Source organism: Salmo trutta, unplaced genomic scaffold (assembly GCF_901001165.1).
Source record: "Salmo trutta unplaced genomic scaffold, fSalTru1.1, whole genome shotgun sequence".
NCBI lineage: Eukaryota > Metazoa > Chordata > Actinopteri > Salmoniformes > Salmonidae > Salmo > Salmo trutta.
In genome coordinates this window covers 1981056-2002792 of record NW_021823104.1, presented here as the reverse complement: position 1 = coordinate 2002792, position 21737 = coordinate 1981056, and the positions used below count along the sequence as shown (strand labels likewise).

Sequence of the window (21737 nt, the reverse complement as noted above, 5' to 3'; positions counted from 1 at the left end):
GTTCGCTGATGGGTAATGGTGTTTTCAGCGTACCTGAGGACTACAGGTACTCTGATGGGTAATGGTGTTTTTCAGCGTACCTGAGGACTACAGGTACGCTGATGGGTAATGGTGTTTTTCAGCGTACCTGAGGACTACAGGTGGCTGATGGGTAACGGTGTTTTTCAGCGTACCTGAGGACTACAGGTGGCTGATGGGTAATGTGTTTTTCAGCGTACCTGAGGACTACAGGTGGCTGATGGGTAATGGTGTTTTTCAGCGTACCTGAGGACTACAGGTGTGGGAAGTCTCTGGGACCGGTGGAGTCGTTACAGGAACACCCCCAGCAGCCAGGGAAGATTCTGATTGGCTACAGCAGAGGCCTGGTCGTCCTATGGGATCTCAGCACCCGCAACGCAGAACAAATGTTCCTGGGAAAACAGGTAAATATAAACTGGACAGAAATACAACTACTGCTCTCTCTGTCTCTCTGCCTAGCCTGTCTGTCTCTCTGCCTAGCCTGTCTGTCTCTCTGTCTAGCCTGTCTGTCTCTCTGTCTAGCCTGTCTGTCTCTCTGTCTAGCCTGTCTGTCTCTCTGCCTAGCCTGTCTGTCTCTCTGCCTAGCCTGTCTGTCTCTCTGTCTAGCCTGTCTGTCTCTCTGTCTAGCCTGTCTGTCTGTCTAGCCTGTCTGTCTCTCTGTCTAGCCTGTCTGTCTCTCTGTCTAGCCATTCCTCGTATTGCCACCTCTCTACTCTCCTTCCATTGTTCATGGAAGTTTGTTCGCTCCTTGTTTTGCCGACAAAAGGCTAAATACTGTGTGTGTGTGTGTGTGTGTGTGTGTGTGTGTGTGTCTGCAGCAGCTGGAGTCTCTGGTGTGGGAACGATCCGGTCGCTCCTTCGTCAGTTCCCATAGTGACGGGGGGTACAGCTTGTGGGCCGTTGCCAGTGGTAACACGTACACACACCAGCCTGTGTCCTCGTCCATCCCCTACGGTTAGAGACACACACACACACACACACACACACCACCCCCTACACACACCACACCCTAACCCCTACACACACCACCCCCTAAACACACCACCCCCTAACCCCTACACACACCACCCCCTAACCCCTACACACACCACCCCCTAACCCCTACACACACCACCCCCTACACACACCACCCCCTAACCCCTACACACACCACCCCCTAACCCCTACACACACCACCCCCTACACACACCACCCCCTAACCCCTACACACACCACCCCCTAACCCCTACACACACCACCCCCTAACCCTACACACACCACCCCCTACACACACCACCCCCTAACCCCTACACACACCACCCCCTAACCCCTACACACACCACCCCCTACACACACCACCCCCTAACCCCTACACACACCACCCCCTACACACACCACCCCCTCACCCCTACACACACCACCCCCTAACCCCTACACACACCACCCCCTACACACACCATCCCCTAACCCCTACACACACCACCCCCTACACACACCACCCCCTACACACACCACCCCCTAACCCCTACACACACCACCCCCTAACCCCTACACACACCACCCCCTACACACACCACCCCCTACACACACCACCCCCTACACACACCACCCCCTACACACACCACCCCCTACACACATCACCCCCTACACACACCGCCCCCTAACCCCTACACACACCGCCCCCTAACCCCTACACACACCGCCCCCTAACCCCTACACACACCGCCCCCTAACCCCTACACACACCGCCCCCTAACCCCTACACACACCGCCCCCTAACCCCTACACACACCGCCCCCTCACCCCTACACACACCACCCCCTCACCCCTACCCACCACCCCCTAACACACCCTACACACACACCCCCTAACCCCTACACACACCAGCCCCTAACCCCTACACACACCAGCCCCTAACCCCTACACACACCCACCCCTAACCCCTACACACACCACCCCCTACACACACCACCCCCTACACACACCACCCCCTCACCCCTACACACACCACCCCCTAACCCCTACACACACCACCCCCTAACCCCTACACACACCACCCCCTAACCCCTACACACACCACCCCCTAACCCCTACACACACCACCCCCTAACCCCTACACACTCCACCCCCTAACCCCTAAACACTCCACCCCCTAACCCCTAAACACCACCCAACCCCTACACACACCACCCTACACACACCACCCCTACACACACCACCAACCCCTACACACACCACCCCCTAACCCCTACACACACCACCCCTAACCCCTACACAACACCACCCCCTAACCCCTACACACACCACCCCCTACACACACCACCACCCCTAACCCCTACACACACCAACCCCTACACACACCACCCCCTAACCCCTACACACACCAACCCCTACACACACCACCCCCTAACCCCTACACACACCAACCCCTACACACACCACCCCTAACCCCTACACACACCACCCCCTACACACACCACCCCCTACACACACCACCCCCTCACCCCTACACACACCACCCCCTCACCCCTACACACACCACCCCCTAACCCTACACACCACCCCCTAACCCCTACACACACCACCCCCTAACCCCTACACACTCCACCCCCTAACCCCTAAACACTCCACCCCCTAACCCCTAAACACACCACCCCCTAACCCCTACACACACCACCCCCTACACACACCACCCCCTACACACACACCACCCCCTAACCCCTACACACACCACCCCCTAACCCCTACACACACCACCCCTAACCCCTACACACCCCCTACCCCTACACACACCCCCTACCCTACACACAACCACCCCCTACACACACCACCCCCTAACCCCTACACACACCAACCCCTACACACACCACCCCCCTAACCCCTACACACACCAACCCCTACACACACCACCCCCTAACCCCTACACACACCAACCCCTACACACACACCCCCTAACCCCTACACACACCACCCCCTACACACACCACCCCTACACACACCACCCCCTCACCCCTACACACACCACCCCCTCACCCCTACACACACCACCCCCTAACCCCTACACACCACCCCCTAACCCCTACACACACCACCCCCTAACCCCTACACACACCACCCCCCTAACCCCTACACACACCACCCCTACACACACCACCCCCTAACCCCTACACACACCACCCCCTCACCCCTACACACACCACCCCCTACACACACCACCCCTAACCCCTACACACACCACCCCCTAACCCCTACACACACCAACCCCTAACCCCTACACACACCACCCCCTACACACACCACCCCCTAACCCCTACACACACCACCCCCTAACCCCTACACACACCACCCCCTACACACACCACCCCCTACACACACCACCCCCTAACCCCTACACACACCATCCCCTACCCCCTACACACACCACCCCCTACCCCCTACCCCCTACACACACCACCCCCTACACACACCACCCCCTAACCCCTACACACACCACCCCCTAACCCCTACACACACCACCCCTAACCCCTACACACTCCACCCCCTAACCCCTACACACTCCACCCCCTAACCCCTAAACACACCCACCCCTAACCCCTACACACACCACCCCCTACACACACCACCCCTACACACACCACCCCCTAACCCCTACACACACCACCCCCTAACCCCTACACACACCACCCCCTAACCCTACACACACCACCCCCTACACACACCACCCCCTAACCCCTACACACACCACCCCCTAACCCCTACACACCCACCCCCTACACACCACCCCCTAACCCCTACACACACCAACCCTACACACACCACCCCCTAACCCCTACACACACCAACCCCTACACACACCACCCCCTAACCCCTACACACACCAACCCCTACACACACCACCCCCTAACCCCTACACACACCACCCCCTACACACACCACCCCCTACACACACCACCCCCTACACCACCACCCCCTCACCCCTACACACACACCCCCCTCACCCCTACACACACCACCCCCTAACCCCTACACACCACCCCCTAACCCCTACACACACCACCCCCTACACACACCACCCCCTAACCCCTACACACACCACCCCCTAACCCCTACACACACCACCCCTACACACACCACCCCCTAACCCCTACACACACCACCCCCTCACCCCTACACACCCACCCCCCTACACACACCACCCCCTAACCCCTACACACACCACCCCCTAACCCCTACACACACCAACCCCTAACCCCTACACACACCACCCCCTACACACACCACCCCTAACCCCCTACACACACCACCCCCTAACCCCTACACACACCACCCCCTACACACACCACCCCCTACACACACCACCCCCTAACCCCTACACACACCACCCCCTACCCCCTACACACACCACCCCCTACACACACCACCCCCTACACACACCAACCCCTAACCCCTACACACACCACCCCCTACACACACCACCCCCTACACACACCACCCCCTAACCCCTACACACACCACCCCCTACACACACCACCCCCTCACCCCTACACACACCACCCCCTAACCCCTACACACACCACCCCCTAACCCCTACACACACCACCCTCTAACCCCTACACACACCACCCCCTAACCCCTACACACACCACCCCCTAACCCCTACACACACCACCCCCTACCCCCTACACACACCACCCCCTACCCCCTACACACACACCCCCTAACCCCTACACACACCACCCCCTAACCCCTACACACACCACCCTCTAACCCCTACACACACCACCCCCTACCCCCTACACACACCACCCCCTAACCCCTACACACACCACCCCCTACACACACCACCCCCTAACCCCTACACACACCACCCCCTAACCCCTACACACACCAACCCCTACCCCCCTACACACCAACCCCTACACACACCACCCCCTAACCCCTACACACACCACCCCCTACCCCCTACACACACCAACCCCTAACCCCTACACACACCAACCCCTAACCCCTACACACACCACCCCCTACACACACCAACCCCTACCCCCTACACACACCAACCCCTACACACACCAACCCCTACCCCCTACACACACCAACCCCTACACACACCAACCCCTACCCCCTACACACACTAACCCCTACACACACCAACCCCTACCCCCTACACACACCAACCCCTAACCCCTACACACACCAACCCCTAACCCCTACACACACCACCCCCTACACACACCAACCCCTACCCCCTACACACACCAACCCCTACACACACCAACCCCTAACCCCTACACACACCAACCCCTAACCCCTACACACACCACCCCCTACACACACCAACCCCTACACACACCAACCCCTACCCCCTACACACACCAACCCCTACACACACCAACCCCTACACACACCAACCCCTAACCCCTACACACACCAACCCCTAACCCCTACACACACCACCCCCTAACCCCTACACACACCACCCCTAACCCCTACACACACTAACCCCTACACACACCACCCCCTACACACACCAACCCCTACCCCCTACACACACCAACCCCTACACACACCACCCCCTACACACACCACCCCCTAACCCCTCATCTCCTTCTGTCTCGTTGTGTCTCAGGTCCGTTCCCTTGTAAAGCCATCAACAAGATCTTATGGAGGACGACTCAGTCAGGGTGAAGAACACTATCTCTCTCTACCATCACTCTCTACCATCACTCTCTATCTCTCTCTACCATCACTCTCTACCATCACTCTCTATCACTCTCTACTATCACTATCACTATCTACTATCACTATATACTATCTACTATCGCTATCTACTATCTACTATCTACTGTCACTATATACTATCTACTATCTACATCACTCTCTACCATCTCTATCTACTATCACTATCTACTATCACTCTACCATCTACTATCACCATCTACTATCACCATCTACTATCACTCTCTATCACTATCTACTATCAGTATCTACTATCACCATCTACTATCACCATCTACTATCACCATCTACTATCACTCTCTACTATCTACTATCACTCTCTACTATCTACTATCACTCTCTACTATCTACCATCACCATCTACTATCACCATCTACTATTACTATCTACTATCACTCTCTACTATCACTCTCTACTATCACTATCTACTATCAGTATCTACTATCACCATCTACTATCACCATCTACTATCACTCTCTACTATCTACTATCACTCTCTACTATCTACCATCACCATCTACTATCTACCATCACCATCTACTATCACCATCTACTATTACTATCTACTATCACTCTCTACTATCACTCTCTACTATCACTCTCTACTATCACTATCTACTATCAGTATCTACTATCACCATCTACTATCACTCTCTACTATCTACTATCACTCTCTACTATCTACTATCACCATCTACTATCTACTATCACCATCTACTATCTACTATCACCATCTACTATCACTCTCTACTATCACTATCTACTATCACCATCTACTATCACTCTCTACTATCTACTATCAGTATCTACTATCACTATCTACTATCACATATCTCTATCTACTATCTACTCTCTACTATCACTATCTACTATCAGTATCTACTACATTTTACATTTACATTTTAGTCATTTATCAGACGCTCTTATCCAGAGCGACTTACATTAGTGAATGCATACATTTCATTAAAAAAATTCTCCGTACTGGTCCCCCGTGGGAATCGAACAACCCTGGCGTTGCAAACACCATGCTCTACCAACTGAGCCACACGTATCTACTATCAGTATCTACTACACTATCTACTTTCAGTATCTACTATCACTATCTACTATTAGTATCTACTATCTACTATGACTATCACTCTCTACTATCTACTATCACTCTCTACTATCAGTATCTACTATCAATATCTACTATTAGTATCTACTATTGCTATTGCTATCTACTATCGCTATCTACTATCAGTATCTACTATCGCTATCTACTATCAGTATCTACTATTGCTATCTACTATCAGTATCTACTATTGCTATCTACTATCAGTATCTACTATTGCTATCTACTATCAGTATCTACTATCACATATCTCTATCTACTATCTACTCTCTACTATCAGTATCTACTATCAGTATCTACTACATTTTACATTTACATTTTAGTCATTTATCAGACGCTCTTATCCAGAGCGACTTACATTAGTGAATGCATACATTTCATTTAAAAAATTCTCCGTACTGGTCCCCCGTGGGAATCGAACCCACAACCCTGGCGTTGCAAACACCATGCTCTACCAACTGAGCCACACGTATCTACTATCAGTATCTACTACACTATCTACTTTCAGTATCTACTATCACTATCTACTATTAGTATCTACTATCTACTATGACTATCACTCTCTACTATCTACTATCACTATCTACTATCAGTATCTACTATTAGTATCTACTATTGCTATTGCTATCTACTATCGCTATCTACTATCAGTATCTACTATTGCTATCTACTATTGCTATCTACTATCAGTATCTACTATTGCTATCTACTATCAGTATCTACTATTGCTATCTACTATCAGTATCTACTATCGCTATCTATCAGTATCTACTATTTGTATCTACTCTCAGTATCTACTATCGCTATCTATCAGTATCTACTATTAGTATCTACTATTAGTATCTACTATCACTATCTACTATCGGTATCTACTATCAGTATCTACTATCACTATCTACTATCAGTATCTACTATGACTATCACTATCTACTATCACTCTCTACTATCACTATCTACTATCAGTATCTACAATCAGTATCTACTATCACTCTCTACTATCAGTATCTACTATCACTCTCTACTATCAGTATCTACTATCACTATCTACTATCAGTATCTACTATCAGTATCTACTATCAGTATCTACTATCAGTATCTACTATCACTCTCTACTATTGCACTACCGTCTGCAACCCTGGCTATCACTGTTACAGCTGTTAGTGTACCAACTATCTATGTAGCTACCTTCTACCGTCTAACACAGCTGTTAGTGTCGCTCTCTGTTTTTCTGTCTCTCTCGCTCTCTCTGTTTTTCTCTGTCTCTCTCTTTCTCTGTTTTTCTCTGTCTCTCTCTTTCTCTGTCTTTCTCGGTCTCTCTGTCTGTCTCTCTGTCTTTCTCTGTCTCTCTGTCTCTCTCTCTTTGTCTCTCTCTCTCTGTCTCTCTCTGTTTGTCTCTCTCTCTGTTTTCCACTGTCTCTCTCTCTCTCTCACTGTCTCTCTCTCTGTTTGTCTCTCTCTGTTTTTCCTCTGTCTCTCTGTCTCACTCTCTCTCTCTCTCTCTCTCTCTCTGTCTCTCATGTAGGTGTCCAGTAGTCCTCTACAGTGGAGGAATGCCCAGGGCCAGTTATGGAGACCGTCACTGTGTGACCATCCAACAGGACAAACAACACGTCACTCTAGACTTCACATCCAGAGTTATAGACTTCTTCACCGTCCACACCACTAACCTGGAGCACGGTGAGAAACAGACCACTGACCTGGAGCACGGTGAGAGACAGACCACTGACCTGGAGCACGGTGAGAAACAGACCACTGACCTGGAGCACGGTGAGAGACAGACCACTGACCTGGAGCACGGTGAGAGACAGACCACTGACCTGGAGCACGGTGAGAGACAGACCACTGACCTGGAGCACGGTGAGAGACAGACCACTGACCTGGAGCACGGTGAGAGACAGACCACTGACCTGGAGCACGGTGAGAGACAGACCACTGACCTGGAGCACAGTGAGAGACAGACCTGGAGCACGGTGAGAGACAGACCTGGAGCACGGTGAGAGACAGACCACTGACCTGGAGCACGGTGAGAAACAGACCACTGACCTGGAGCACGGTGAGAGACAGACCTGGAGCACGGTGAGAGACAGACCTGGAGCACGGTGAGAGACAGACCTGGAGCACGGTGAGAGACAGACCTGGAGCACGGTGAGAGACAGACCACTGACCTGGAGCACGGTGAGAGACAGACCACTGACCTGGAGCACGGTGAGAGACAGACCTGGAGCACGGTGAGAGACAGACCTGGAGCACGGTGAGAGACAGACCTGGAGCACGGTGAGAGACAGACCTGGAGCACGGTGAGAGACAGACCTGGAGCACGGTGAGAGACAGACCTGGAGCACGGTGAGAGACAGACCTGGAGCACGGTGAGAGACAGACCTGGAGCACGGTGAGAGACAGACCACTGACCTGGAGCACGGTGAGAGACAGACCACTGACCTGGAGCACGGTGAGAGACAGACCACTGACCTGGAGCACGGTGAGAGCGAGTGACATCACCCGATTTAAAAACGCTATTAGCGCTCACCACCGCTAACTAGCTAGCCATTTCACATCGGTTACACCACCGCTAACTAGCTAGCCATTTCACATCGGTTACACCACGCTAACTAACTAGCCATTTCACATCGGTTACACCACCGCTAACTAGCTAGCCATTTCACATCGGTTACACCACCGCTAACTAGCTAGCCATTTTCACATCGGTTACACTCACTTATCCAGAGCGACTTACAGACACAATTATGGTTAAGTGCCTTGCTCAAGGGCACATCCACCAATTCTTTTCTTCACCTAGTCTGCTCTGGGATTGTTCCTCTCCCAGACCTCCTGACCACCGGGTGGCCCTCTGTCCCTCCTCTCTACCTGATCCCCCCCCCCCGTATTAATAATGTGTATTTCCTCTCCCAGACCTCCTGACCACCGTGTGGCACTCTGTCCCTCCTCTCTACCTGATCCCCCCCCCCCGTATTAATAATGTGTATTTCCTCTCCCAGACCTCCTGACCACCGGGTGGCACTCTGTCCCTCCTCTCTACCTGACCCCCCCTGTATTAATAATGTGTATTTCCTCTCCCAGACCTCCTGACCACCGGGTGGCACTCTGTCCCTCCTCTCTACCTGACCCCCCCCCTGTATTAATAATGTGTATTTCCTCTCCCAGACCTCCTGACCACCAGGTGGCCCTCTGTCCCTCCTCTCTACCTGACCCCCCCTCTATTAATAATGTGTATTTCCTCTCCCAGACCTCCTGACCACCGGGTGGCACTCTGTCCCTCCTCTCTACCTGATCCCCCCCCCCGTATTAATAATGTGTATTTCCTCTCCCAGACCTCCTGACCACCGGGTGGCACTCTGTCCCTCCTCTCTACCTGACCCCCCCTGTATTAATAATGTGTATTTCCTCTCCCAGACCTCCTGACCACCAGGTGGCCCTCTGTCCCCCCTGTATTAATAATGTGTATTTCCTCTCCCAGACCTCCTGACCACCAGGTGGCCCTCTGCCCCCCCCCTGTATTAATAATGTGTATTTCCTCTCCCAGACCTCCTGACCACCGGGTGGCACTCTGTCCCTCCTCTCTACCTGACCCCCCCCCCTGTATTAATAATGTGTATTTCCTCTCCCAGACCTCCTGACCACCAGGTGGCCCTCTGTCCCTCCTCTCTACCTGACCCCCCCTCTATTAATAATGTGTATTTCCTCTCCCAGACCTCCTGACCACCGGGTGGCCCTCTGTCCCTCCTCTCTACCTGACCCCCCCCCCCCCCCTATATTAAGAATGTGTATTTCCTCTCCCAGACCTCCTGACCACCAGGTGGCCCTTTGTCCCTCCTCTCTACCTGACTCCCCCCTGTATTAATAATGTGTATTTCCTCTCCCAGACCTCCTGACCACCAGGTGGCCCTCTGCCCCCCCCTGTATTAATAATGTGTATTTCCTCTCCCAGACCTCCTGACCACCAGGTGGCCCTCTGCCCCCCCCTGTATTAATAATGTGTATTTCCTCTCCCAGACCTCCTGACCACCAGGTGGCCCTCTGTCCCCCCTGTATTAATAATGTGTATTTCCTCTCCCAGACTATGATGATCCTTCAGCCCTAGTGGTTTTACTAGAAGAGGAGCTGGTTGTAATAGACCTCCTGACCACCGGGTGGCCCTCTGTCCCTCCTCCCTACCTGGCCCCGCTCCACTCCTCCGCCATCACCACATCCTGTCACCTGGACGACGTCCCCGCCAAGCTCTGGGACCGCCTGGCCACCGCTGGGAACAGCCAGGGCACTCAACACGCACACGGGGTGAGACACTGTATATACACACACACACACACACATATATATGTCCCTGTCTCACACACACACGTCCCTGTCACTCACTCACACACACACACACACACACACACACACACACACACACACACACACACACACACGTCCCTGTCTCACACACACACACACACACACACACACACACACACACACACACACACACACATATATGTCCCTGTCTCACACACACACACACATGTCCCTGTCACTGACACACACACACACGTCCCTGTCTCTCTCACACACACACACACACACATATGTCCCTGTCTCACACACACACACACATGTCCCTGTCACACACACACACACACACGTCCCTGTCTCTCTCTCACACACACGTCACACACACACACACGTCACACACACACACACACGTCCCTGTCACACACACATACACACACACACACACACACACACACACACACACACACAGGTGTTCTCACCTGCCCCAACCAGTGTCTTATTCATTTGGCACCAAATGGTAGAAACCAGATGGAAACGGTGAGGGACGTCCTGAACTTGTCCAATGAGAAACACTTGTGTTTTGTTTACCGTTGCAAAATGTTTTGTTACTGTGTGCAGTAATGAATATGACCTAGGTGTATCTGCTCACTGGGTTAGCAAGTCCTTCTTAGCTTAGCAGCAGGTTAGTCTGTATTAGCGTTGTTAGCTTAGCAGCAGGTTAGTCTGTATTAGAGTTGTTAGCTTAGCAGCAGGTTAGCCTGTATTAGCGTTGTTAGCTTAGCAGCAGGTTAGCCTGTATTAGCGTTGTTAGCTTAGCAGCAGGTTAGCCTGTATTAGCGTTGTTAGCTTAGCAGCAGGTTAGCCTGTATTAGCGTTGTTAGCTTAGCGGCAGGTTAGCCTGTATTCGCGTTGTTAGCTTAGCAGCAGGTTAGCCTGTATTCGCGTTGTTAGCTTAGCAGCAGGTTAGCCTGTATTAGCGTTGTTAGCTTAGCAGCAGGTTAGCCTGTATTAGCGGGGACAGGCCATCAGAGGGGACAGGCCATCAGAGGGACAGGCCATCAGAGGGACAGGCCATCACAGCTGGATGAATGAGGCTTTATTCTCACATTTAGTCTCTCTGCTGCAATGTGTGTATCAGACATCTAACCTAAAGTGGTGTGTGTGTGTGTGTGTGTGTGTGTGTGTGTGTGTGTGTAGAGTTGGCCGATATGTGGAGGGAAGAATCTAGCGCCTACGCCCAAACAACAGGAGTTGCTGCTGACGGGGTAAACACACACACACACACACACACACACACACACACACACACACAGGGTCTTCCTACTGTCTCCACTATGTTAGAAGAGGTGTGTACATTTGAAATCGGAAGTTTACATACACTTATGTTGGAGTCATTAAAACTTGTTTTTCAACCACTCCACAAATTTCTTGTTAACAAACTATAGTTTTGGCAAGTCGGTTAAGACATCTACTTTGTACGTGACACAAGTCATTTTTCCAACAATTGTTTACAGACAGATTATTTCACTTATAATTCACTGTATCACAATTCCAGTGGGTCAGAAGTTTACATACATTAAGTTGACTGTGCCTTTAAACAGCTTGGAAAATTCCAGAAAATGACGTCATGGCGTTAGAAGCTTCTGATAGGCTAATTGACATAATTTGAGTCAATTGGAGGTGTACCTGTGGATGTATTTCAAGGCCTACCTTCAAACTCAGTGCCTCTTTGCTTGACATCATGGGAAAATCAAAAGAAATCAGCCAAGACCTTAGAAAAAAAAATTGTAGACCTCCACAAGTCTGGTTCATCCATGGGAACAATTTCCAAACGCCTGAAGGTTCCACGTTCATCTGTACAAACAATAGTACGCAAGTATAAACACCATGGGACCACGCAGCCGTCATACCGCTCAGGAAGGAGACGAGTTCTGTCTCCTAGAGATGGACGTACTTTGGTGCGAAAACTGCAAATCAATCCCAGAACAACAGCAAAGGACCTTGTGAAGATGCAGGAGGAAACAGGTACAAAAGTATCTATATCCACAGTTAAAACGAGTCCTATATCGACATAACCTGAAAGGCCGCTCAGCAAGGAAGAATTGTGAGGAAAAAAAACGGAGTTTAAATGTATTTGGCTAAGCTGTATGTAAAACTCCACCTGTATCTCCTGTCTCCACTATGTTAAAAAGAAGTGTGTGTGTGTGTGTGTCTGTGTGTCTGTGTGTCTGTCTGTGTGTGTGCGTGTGTGCGTCTCTGTGCGTGTGTGTGTGTGTGTGTGTGTGTGTGTGTGTGTGTGTGTGTGTGTGTGTGTGTGTGTGTGTGCAGTATGAAAGGAGCAGACTACAGCGGGGGGATTGAGTTATGTTAAAAAGAAGTGTGTGTCTGTGTGTCTGTGTGTGTGTGTGTGTGTGTGTGTGTGTCTGTGCGTGCGTGTGTAGGCATGAGGACGGTACAGTGCGTTTCTGGGATGTGTCTGCTGTTGCTATGACTCCCCTCTACAAGCTCAGCACGGCTAACGTCTTCCATACTGACTGTGACCCTAACGACGACCCTAACAACGACCCCCTGGACCCTACCAACGACCCCGAAGCACTGCAAGAGGAGGAGTGGCCTCCCTTTAGGAAGGTCAGGACACGCAGACACACACACACACACACAGACACAGACACAGACACACACACAGACACAGACACACACACGCAGACATGCGCAGAAGCACGCGCTCACACATTTCTTATAAATTTGCAAACATTTCTAAAAACCTGTTTACACTTTGTAATTATGGGGTATGGAGTCATTGTGGGGTATGGAGTCATTGTGGGGTATGGAGTCATTGTGGGGTATGGAGTCATTGTGGGGTATGGAGTCATTATGGGGTATGGAGTCATTATGGGGTATGGAGTCATTATGGGGTATGGAGTCATTCTGGGGTATGGAGTCATTGTGGGGTATGGAGTCATTATGTTTTGATCCGTATAGTGATGGTGATGATGATGATGATGATGTATGTGTTCCAGGTGGGATGTTTTGATCCGTATAGTGATGATGATGGTGTGTGTTCTAGGTGGGCTGTTTTGATCCGTATAGTGATGATGATGATGATGGTGTGTGTTCTAGGTGGGCTGTTTTGATCCATATAGTGATGATGATGATGATGATGATGATGATGATGGTGGTATGTGTTCTAGGTGGGCTGTTTTGATCCGTATAGTGATGATGGTGTGTGTTCTAGGTGGGCTGTTTTGATCCGTATAGTGATGATGATGATGGTGTGTGTTCTAGGTGGGCTGTTTTGATCCGTATAGTGATGATGGTGATGGTGTGTGTTCTAGGTGGGCTGTTTTGATCCGTATAGTGATGATGATGGTGTGTGTTCTAGGTGGGCTGTTTTGATCCGTATAGTGATGATGATGATGGTGTGTGTTCTAGGTGGGCTGTTTTGATCCGTATAGTGATGATGGTGATGGTGTGTGTTCTAGGTGGGCTGTTTTGATCCGTATAGTGATGATGATGGTGTGTGTTCTAGGTGGGCTGTTTTGATCCGTATAGTGATGATGATGGTGTGTGTTCCAGGTGGGCTGTTTTGATCCGTATAGTGATGATGATGATGTGTGTTCCAGGTGGGATGTTTTGATCCGTATAGTGATGATGATGGTGTGTGTTCTAGGTGGGATGTTTTGATCCGTATAGTGATGATGATGATGTGTGTTCCAGGTGGGATGTTTTGATCCGTATAGTGATGATGATGATGTGTGTTCCAGGTGGGATGTTTTGATCCGTATAGTGATGATCCTCGTCTCGGGATACAGAAGATCAGTCTTTGTAAATACAGCTGTAGACTGGTGGTGGCCGGGACCGCTGGACAGGTACAGAACACACACACACACACACACACACACACACACGGACAACTGTGTTTGTGTAATTAGACACTCTCTCTTCTTCTTCTCTCTTTGTCTGTGTCTGTCTGTCTGTCGCTGTGTCTGTATCTGTCTCTGTCTGTCTGTCTGTCTGTCTGTCTGTCTCTCTCTGTCTGTCTGTCTCTGTCTGTCTGTCTGTCTGTCTGTCTGTCTGTCTCTGTCTGTTTGTCTCTGTGTGTGTCTCTGTGTCTCCAGGTGATCGTGCTGGGTCTGAGTGATGAGCGGTCGGACCACACGGTCGATGTCTCCACGGTCGACCTGCTTCAGGACCGAGAGGGGTTCACCTGGAAGGGCCATGATAGGCTGGAGCCCCGAACCAGCCCCGCCCCCTTCCCTCCAGGCTTCCAGCCATTGGTCGTGGTGCAGGCCCTCCCCCCAGCCTCTGTTACCGCGGTGACGCTGCATGCGGAGTGGAACCTCGTAGCGTTCGGGACGAGTCACGGCTTCGGACTGTTCGACTATCACAGACACACTGCTGTTCTGGCCAGGTAGACACACACACACAGACACACACACCACACCACACACAGACACACACACACACACACACACATGACTGTACTGGACAGGTAGACACACACACACACACACACACACACACAACTGTACTGGACAGGTACACACACACACACACACACACACACACACACGACTGTACTGGACAGGTACACACACACACACACACACACGCTGTTCTGTCTCTCTGTTGTCTCCAGGTGTACCCTGCGCCCTAACGACTCCCTAGCGACGGAGGGTCCTCTGGTGTGTTGAGCTGTTCTGTTGTCTCCAGGTGTACCCTGCGCCCTAACGACTCCCTAGCGATGGAGGGTCCTCTGGTGTGTTGAGCTGTTCTGTCTCTCTGTTGTCTCCAGGTGTACCCTGCGCCCTAACGACTCCCTAGCGACGGAGGGTCCTCTGGTGTGTTGAGCTGTTCTGTCTCTCTGTTGTCTCCAGGTGTACCCTGCGCCCTAACGACTCCCTAGCGACGGAGGGTCCTCTGGTGTGTTGAGCTGTTCTCTCTCTGTTGTCTCCAGGTGTACCCTGCGCCCTAACGACTCCCTAGCGACGGAGGGTCCTCTGGTGTGTTGAGCTGTTCTGTCTCTCTGTTGTCTCCAGGTGTACCCTGCGCCCTAACGACTCCCTAGCGACGGAGGGTCCTCTGGTGTGTTGAGCTGTTCTGTCTCTCTGTTGTCTCCAGGTGTACCCTGCGCCCTAACGACTCCCTAGCGACGGAGGGTCCTCTGGTGTGTTGAGCTGTTCTGTCTCTCTGTTGTCTCCAGGTGTACCCTGCGCCCTAACGACTCCCTAGCGACGGAGGGTCCTCTGGTGTGTTGAGCTGTTCAGTCTCTCTGTTGTCTCCAGGTGTACCCTAACGACTCCCTAGCGACGGAGGGTCCTCTGGTGTGTTGAGCTGTTCTGTCTCTCTGTTGTCTCCAGGTGTACCCTGCGCCCTAACGACTCCCTAGCGACGGAGGGTCCTCTGGTGTGTTGAGCTGTTCTGTCTCTCTGTTGTCTCCAGGTGTACCCTGCACCGTAACGACTCCCTAGCGACGGAGGGTCCTCTGGTGTGTTGAGCTGTTCTGTCTCTCTGTTGTCTCCAGGTGTACCCTGCGCCCTAACGACTCCCTAGCGACGGAGGGTCCTCTGGTGTGTTGAGCTGTTGAGCTGTTCTGTCTCTCTGTTGTCTCCAGGTGTACCCTGCGCCCTAACGACTCCCTAGCGACGGAGGGTCCTCTGGTGTGTTGAGCTGTTCTGTCTCTCTGTTGTCTCCAGGTGTACCCTGCACCCTAACGACTCCCTAGCAATGGAGGGTCCTCTCAGCAGGGTGAAGAGTCTGAAGAAGTCTCTCAGACAGAGCTTCAGAAGGATCCGGAAGAGTAGAGTGTCTGGGAAGAAACGCCCCGTCCCCACCCCTACCAGCAAGGTAACACACACACACAGACACACACACACAGTGAGACAGCTTGATGTACAGTTCACCCCCTGGACAGGACGCTAGTCTATCTTCTGTTTCTGTAGTGAGACAGTTTGATGTACAGCGCTCTGACCGAGGCGGCAGCGTAGCCTAGTGGTTAGAGCGTTGGACTAGTAACCAAAAGGTTGCAAGTTCATATCCCCGAGCTGACAAGGTACAAATCTGTCGTTCTGCGCCCTGAACAAGGCAGTTAACCCACTGTTCCCCGGTAGGCCGTCATTGTAAAGAATAATTTGTTCTTAACTGACTTGCCTAGTTAAATAAAGGTATTTTTTTTGCCAATGTTTACTGTCATAACAACCGGGGCCGTTCGTAAATTCGCCGGCACTCTCAAACCAGAGGACTCCGGTGGGAATTTCCCAACGCACCCTGGATGTCTAGAATGAGCATCACGATGAGTCTACATGACGCTGTTCTACTGCAGCCATGTTAGCCCAACATTATATGGGGAATATATAAATAATAAATATATCATTGGGAATGTCTAGAATTCGAAACGGTACTCAAAACGTATAAAATAGATTTGATTCTCACAGCGCATCCAATGAGTGTGACGTAACACCCAGTGTGTGTTGGTGTGACATAACTTCCTGTGTGTGTGTGTGTAGATCCAGGAAGCCAACGCAGCGCTAGCTGACCAGGAGGAAGTAGCTCCGGTACAGAGGAGGATCGAGCCGAGATCAGCCGACGACTCTCTATCGGGAGTGGTGCGATGTCTCTGTTTCGCCGATACTTACCTCAGAGACGGTATGATTCTGTCTGATACGTACCTCAGAGACGGTATGATTCTGTCTGTCTGATACGTACCTTAGAGACGGTATGATTCTGTCTGATACGTACCTTAGAGACGGTATGATTCTGTCTGATACGTACCTTAGAGACGGTATGATTCTGTCCGATACGTACCTCAGAGACGGTATGATTCTGTCTGATACGTACCTCAGAGACGGTATGATTCTGTCTGATACGTACCTCAGAGACGGTATGATTCTGTCTGATACGTACCTCAGAGACGGTATGATTCTGTCTGATACGTACCTTAGAGACGGTATGATTCTGTCCGATACGTACCTTAGAGACGGTATGATTCTGTCTGATACGTACCTTAGAGACGGTATGATTCTGTCTGATACGTACCTTAGAGACGGTATGATTCTGTCTGATACGTACCTCAGAGACGGTATGATTCTGTCTGATACGTACCTCAGAGACGGTATGATTCTGTCTGATACGTACCTCAGAGACGGTATGATTCTGTCTGATACGTACCTTAGAGACGGTATGATTCTGTCTGTCTGATACGTACCTCAGAGACGGTATGATTCTGTCTGATACGTACCTCAGAGACGGTATGATTCTGTCTGTCTGATACGTACCTCAGAGACGGTATGATTCTGTCTGATACGTACCTTAGAGACGGTATGATTCTGTCTGATACGTACCTCAGAGACGGTATGATTCTGTCTGTCTGATACGTACCTCAGAGACGGTATGATTCTGTCTGTCTGATACGTACCTTGGAGACGGTATGATTCTGTCTGTCTGATACGTACCTTAGAGACGGTATGATTCTGTCTGTCTGATACGTACCTTAGAGACGGTATGATTCTGTCTGTCTGATACGTACCTTAGAGACGGTATGATTCTGTCTGATACGTACCTCAGAGACGGTATGATTCTGTCTGATACGTACCTCAGAGACGGTATGATTCTGTCTGATACGTACCTCAGAGACGGTATGATTCTGTCTGATACGTACCTCAGAGACGGTATGATTCTGTCTGATACGTACCTCAGAGACGGTATGATTCTGTCTGATACGTACCTCAGAGACGGTATGATTCTGTCTGATACGTACCTCAGAGACGGTATGATTCTGTCTGATACGTACCTTAGAGACGGTATGATTCTGTCTGATACGTACCTTAGAGACGGTATGATTGTTGTATATCTATATTAACGTGTACATCTCTGTTTAATGTGTGTGTGTATCTATGGTAACGTGTACATCTCTGTTTAATGTGTGTGTATCTATATTAACGTGTACATCTCTGTTTAATGTGTGTGTATCTATGGTAACGTGTACATCTCTGTTTAATGTGTGTGTATATCTATATTAACGTGTACATCTCTGTTTAATGTGTGTGTATCTATGGTAACGTGTACATCTCTGTTTAATGTGTGTGTGTATCTATGGTAACGTGTACATCTCTGTTTAATGTGTGTGTATCTATGTTAACGTGTACTTCTCTGTTTAATGTGTGTGTGTATATCTATATTAACGTGTACATCTCTGTTTAATGTATATCTATGTTAACGTGTATATCTCTGTTTAATGTGTGTATATCTACGTTAACGTGTACATCTCTGTTTAATGTGTGTATATCTACGTTAACGTGTACATCTCTGTTTAATGTGTGTATATCTACGTTAACGTGTACATCTCTGTTTAATGTGTGTATATCTATATTAACGTGTACATCTCTGTTTAATGTATATCTATGTTAACGTGTATATCTCTGTTTAATGTGTGTGTGTGTGTATCTATGGTAACGTGTACATCTCTGTTTAATGTGTGTGTGTGTATCTATGGTAACGTGTACATCTCTGTTTAATGTATATCTATGTTAATGTGTATATCTCTGTTTAATGTGTGTGTATCTATATTAACGTGTATATCTCTGTTTAATGTGTGTGTGTATCTATATTAACGTGTACATCTCTGTTTAATGTGTGTGTATCTATATTAACGTGTACGTCTCTGTCTCCTGCAGGTACTCACCACGGCCCGACGCTGTGGGCGGGGACGAACTCAGGGAGTGTGTATGCTTACGCGTTAGAGGTTCCGGGTGTTGGGTCGGGCCGTGTGTCCGGCCGTGGGGCTCCGGGGGGTCCGGGGGGGGAGGGGAGCGGCCGTGTGTCCGGCCGTGGGGCTCCGGGGGGTCCGGGGGGGGAGGGGAGCGGCTGTGTGGAGGCCGTGTTGGGTAAAGAGATTCAGCTGATGCACAGAGCTCCAGTCGTGTCCATCTGTGTTCTGGACGGACGGGGGAAACCGTTACCGGAACCTTACCAAGCCTCTCTGGACCTGGCTACTGCTCCAGACATGACAAACCCACACTCTGTCCTCATCGCATCAGAGGAACAACTCAAGGTGTGTATATATATACACACACACACACACACACACACACACACACACACACACACACACCTACTCACTAATACACACACACCTGTTGGGAGGAACCTGTCAGTCAGGTGTTCAGTCTTTTTAAGGTCAGTGTTAACAGGTGTATGTGTATTGTGTTGACAGGTGTATTGTGTTGACAGGTGTATTGTGTTGACAGGTGTATTGTGTTGACAGGTGTATTGTGTTGACAGGTGTATTGTGTTGACAGGTGTATTGTGTTGACAGGTGTATTGTGTTGACAGGTGTATTGTGTTGACAGGTGTATTGTGTTGACAGGTGTATTGTGTTGACAGGTGTATTGTGTTGACAGGTGTATTGTGTTGACAGGTGTTCAGTCTTCCTAAGGTCGGTGCGAAGACCAAGTTCAAGCTGACGGCTCATGAGGGTTGTCGTGTGCGGAGGGTTGCCACGGTGACGGTGTGTTCCACGGCCCAGGAGGACTACAGTGAGACCAGTCTGGTCTGTCTGACGAACCTGGGAGACCTTCACCTGTTTAACGTACCTGTCCTACGACCACAGGTAGGGGGGGGGGGGGTCTGACTAACCTGGGAGACCTTCACCTGTTTAATGTACCTGTCCTACGACCACAGGTAGGGGGGGGTCTGACTAACCTGGGAGACCTTCACCTGTTTAACGTACCTGTCCTACGACCACAGGTAGGGGGGGGGGGTCTGACTAACCTGGGAGACCTTCACCTGTTTAATGTACCTGTCCTACGACCACAGGTAGGGGGGGGTCTGACTAACCTGGGAGACCTTCACCTGTTTAACGTACCTGTCCTACGACCACAGGTAGGGGGGGGGGGTCTGACTAACCTGGGAGACCTTCACCTGTTTAATGTACCTGTCCTACGACCACAGGTGGGGGGGGGGGGGGTCTGAATAACCTGGGAGACCTTCACCTGTTTAATATACCTGTCCTACGACCACAGGTGGGGGGGGGGGGTCTGACTAACCTGGGAGACCTTCACCTGTTTAACGTACCTGTCCTACGACCACAGGTAGGGGGGGGGGGGGGTCTGTCTGACGAACCTGGGAGACCTTCACCTGTTTAATGTACCTGTCCTACGACCACAGGTGGGGGGGGGGGGGGTCTGACTAACCTGGGAGACCTTCACCTGTTTAATATACCTGTCCTACGACCACAGGTGGGGGGGGGGGTCTGACTAACCTGGGAGACCTTCACCTGTTTAATATACCTGTCCTACGACCACAGGTGGGGGGGGGGGGGGGTCTGACTAACCTGGGAGACCTTCACCTGTTTAATGTACCTGTCCTACGACCACAGGTAGGGGGGGGGGGGGGTCTGTCTGACGAACCTGGGAGACCTTCACCTGTTTAATGTACCTGTCCTACGACCACAGGTAGGGGCGGGGGTCTGACTAACCTGGGAGACCTTCACCTGTTTAACGTACCTGTCCTACGACCACAGGTAGGGGGGGGGGGTCTGACTAACCTGGGAGACCTTCACCTGTTTAACGTACCTATCCTACGACCACAGGTAGGGGGG

At 50.8% G+C, this 21737-nt stretch overlaps 1 protein-coding gene across 1 annotated transcript in view; it reads left to right on the top strand.

Annotated features, from left to right (window-relative positions):
* The window catches only part of llgl1 (LLGL scribble cell polarity complex component 1), a 59723-nt gene that overhangs the window by 26417 nt on the left and 11569 nt on the right, over nucleotides 1–21737 (top strand). Inside the window, exons 6-19 of the mRNA XM_029747711.1 lie at nucleotides 260–422; nucleotides 837–972; nucleotides 5627–5681; nucleotides 8373–8527; nucleotides 10926–11143; nucleotides 12338–12405; nucleotides 13582–13768; nucleotides 14905–15009; nucleotides 15259–15551; nucleotides 16837–16987; nucleotides 17647–17785; nucleotides 19813–19906; nucleotides 20000–20189; nucleotides 20556–20747. Of these exons, the coding sequence (XP_029603571.1) occupies nucleotides 260–422; nucleotides 837–972; nucleotides 5627–5681; nucleotides 8373–8527; nucleotides 10926–11143; nucleotides 12338–12405; nucleotides 13582–13768; nucleotides 14905–15009; nucleotides 15259–15551; nucleotides 16837–16987; nucleotides 17647–17785; nucleotides 19813–19906; nucleotides 20000–20189; nucleotides 20556–20747 (2146 nt within the window). The remainder of the gene's footprint in view (nucleotides 1–259; nucleotides 423–836; nucleotides 973–5626; nucleotides 5682–8372; nucleotides 8528–10925; nucleotides 11144–12337; nucleotides 12406–13581; nucleotides 13769–14904; nucleotides 15010–15258; nucleotides 15552–16836; nucleotides 16988–17646; nucleotides 17786–19812; nucleotides 19907–19999; nucleotides 20190–20555; nucleotides 20748–21737) is intronic.